Source organism: Anopheles cruzii, chromosome 2 (assembly GCF_943734635.1).
Source record: "Anopheles cruzii chromosome 2, idAnoCruzAS_RS32_06, whole genome shotgun sequence".
In the NCBI taxonomy this organism is placed as follows: domain Eukaryota; kingdom Metazoa; phylum Arthropoda; class Insecta; order Diptera; family Culicidae; genus Anopheles; species Anopheles cruzii.
Genome location: NC_069144.1, coordinates 11,400,708 through 11,403,108, shown reverse-complemented (window position 1 = coordinate 11,403,108; position 2,401 = coordinate 11,400,708). Strand labels below are relative to the sequence as shown.

The 2,401-nt window shown below is 48.4% G+C and overlaps 2 protein-coding genes across 2 annotated transcripts in view; both read right to left on the bottom strand.

The window, feature by feature from the left end:
- Window positions 1-172, bottom strand: part of LOC128278140 (transcription initiation factor TFIID subunit 8-like) — a 1,155-nt gene extending 983 nt beyond the window's left edge. The window contains exon 1 of the mRNA XM_053016808.1: window positions 1-172. This exon is cut by the window's left edge and continues 7 nt beyond it. Coding sequence (XP_052872768.1) covers window positions 1-129 — 129 coding nt within the window. The 5' untranslated portion in view covers window positions 130-172.
- A 141-nt stretch (window positions 173-313) lies between these two features.
- LOC128278423 (CDK5RAP1-like protein) lies at window positions 314-2,125 on the bottom strand. The gene is made up of 2 exons (XM_053017151.1): window positions 938-2,125; window positions 314-870 (listed from the first exon to the last, which is right to left on the bottom strand). Exons 1-2 carry the CDS (start codon window positions 2,091-2,093, stop codon window positions 314-316), a joined length of 1,713 nt encoding a protein of 570 aa, XP_052873111.1. The 5' UTR covers window positions 2,094-2,125.
- Between the last annotated feature and the right edge of the window lie 276 nt (window positions 2,126-2,401).

The following is a 2,401-nucleotide window of genomic DNA, read 5'->3' as shown; positions in this document are numbered from 1 at the left end:
CATCATTTCTGTGAGCGTCTCCAGGACCGCTTTTTCTGCAGTAGCAAAGCCCAGCTCTTCCAGCTGTGACGATATGGCCATCGTGAGGAAACGACGTCGTGCCATTTGCGAAGCGTTTAGTTCGGCCATTAAAACGTTGTTGCTATTTCCAATTTGCTCACTATGTTTTGCTTTTGCCGGACGATTCCGGCATTATTGTTTACCTTTTTGACATTTTTCAAAATGTCATCGAGGAAAGAGTGGGCTCGTTAAGTTTTTTAACGAAACGGTAACGGTAACCAGTTTAAAACAAAAATGTTCCCAACCGTCTTTATTATCCATTGTTTGAATAAAATTCCGTAATGCTAGTGTGGTACAGTGGTTCCCCTTTCAGAATCTGTGAGTTGGCCGCAGTAATTCGCACCGCAATGTAGTCACCGACTCCAACCGATCGCAACCAATCGTTCGACGGTGATTGCCGACAAGAAGCAATCGGTCCAGCGGGAACGATAACCTTCACGTTTCCATCGTTACGCCCAGCCAGATCGGCCCGGGACCGTTTGCTGTAGCCTTCAACGAGCACCAGCTCCGTTCGCCCTACGAATTCTTCGTTCAGCCGTTTTGCCTCCCGGCGAAACGCCGCAATCATCCGCAGCAAACGCTCCTGCTTAATCTCTTCCGGAACATCGTCACTGTAGCGCCGGTGGGCCGTGGTCTTTTCGCGCATACTGTATGCAAACAGAAACGCCGCGTGATAGCCCACCTGCTCGATCAGCGATATCGTATCGGCAAACTCGGCTTCCGTTTCGCCGCAAAACCCACAAATAAAGTCACTCGTCAGTGTCACGTTGGGTATCAGTTTACGCACTTCGGTCGCGAGGCTCAAATATGCTGAAATCAAACGAAATAGCACAATCAGTTTTCCCAAACAGGACAATCTATCCTGTGACCCTCTTACCTTCACGAGAATAGCCTCTTCTCATGCGTTCCAGCACCGTCGTGCTACCGGATTGAGCCGGCAGATGCAAGCTGCTGCAAACGTTAGGATATTTCGCGATCGTTTCCAACACATCGCGCGGGAAATCTTTCGGATGCGGTGACGTAAACCGAATCCTAACGTCCGGCACCGTTTCAGCCAGCTCCGAGAGCAGCTCGGCAAACCGGAGGCCTCCAACTTTCGTTTTATAAACGGTTCGAAAACCGGGCGCCAACAGAGAAGCGTCCTTGGGGTCGGATGGTCCAGTGGTGCTGGTATCGCGATAACTGTTCACGTTCTGTCCCAGCAAGGTAACCTCCCGTATGCCTTCACTCGCCAGCTTGAGCACTTCTTCGCTGATCGACGACAGAGGGCGAGATCGTTCCTTGCCCCTCGTAAACGGGACAATACAGTACGTGCACATGTTATCGCATCCCCGCATGATCGAAACGTACGCCGTTTTTGATTTACGATCCAGCTTCACCGGAACCACGTCTGCGTACGTTTCATCGAGCGATAGTAACACATTGACTGCCTTCTGACCCTTCTGTCCGATGGCGAGCAGCCGGGGAAGATCTTTGTACGCATCCGGTCCCGCTACGACGTCCACGGACTGTTCCTTTTCCACCAGCCGTTGTTTAAGCCGTTCCGCCATACAGCCCAGCACACCGAGCAGCATAGGCTTTTCGTCGGTTTCTCGCTTCGATTTTGCCAACCGTAGATGCTTTAGGCGGTTCCACACCGTATCTTCGGCCCCTTCTCGGATAGCGCACGTCATCAGGAGGACCACATCGGCATCCTTGAGGAGGACGGTTCGCCGGTAGTCATGAGCCTTCAATATCGACCACACGATTTCCGTGTCGTTTGTGTTCATCTGGCATCCGTACACTTCGAAGAACACTTTCCGTTTCTGTCCTTTGAGGACCTCTTGAGGCACGTATGGGACATTTTCTGCCCTGGATGCGATGTAGATGGGTTCCTTTGGCGGATCGGCCAGAAAGTGCTGTAATGATGGTCCGGTTTTCAGGTGCTCAAATTTGGCATCGGTTGCGTAACCTATTCGATGTGCCTGGACGCACCGTGCCACCAACCGTGCACTGTATTTCCCCAGCAAGTTTCCTCTCGCTAGTGTCCCCATCACAAAATCCAAATTCTAATGGGTTAATAATTCTCAGCACAAGTCATTATTCCGGTTTGTTTACTTTGTTCGGTTTGATAAACAGCTGATTTTGACACATCGAACACACACACACACACACATTGACACATTCGAATTCGAATTTTCGAGCAGTTTAGTTTTTAACTTCAATTTTATTCAAATTCTTCTTTTTATTCAAATTCTTCTTTTTATTCTCAAATTCTTCTTCTCAAATTCTTTTTTTTTCTTTTTATTTTTCTTTTTATTTTTCTTTTTATTTTTATTTTTATTTTTATTTTCGAATCAAT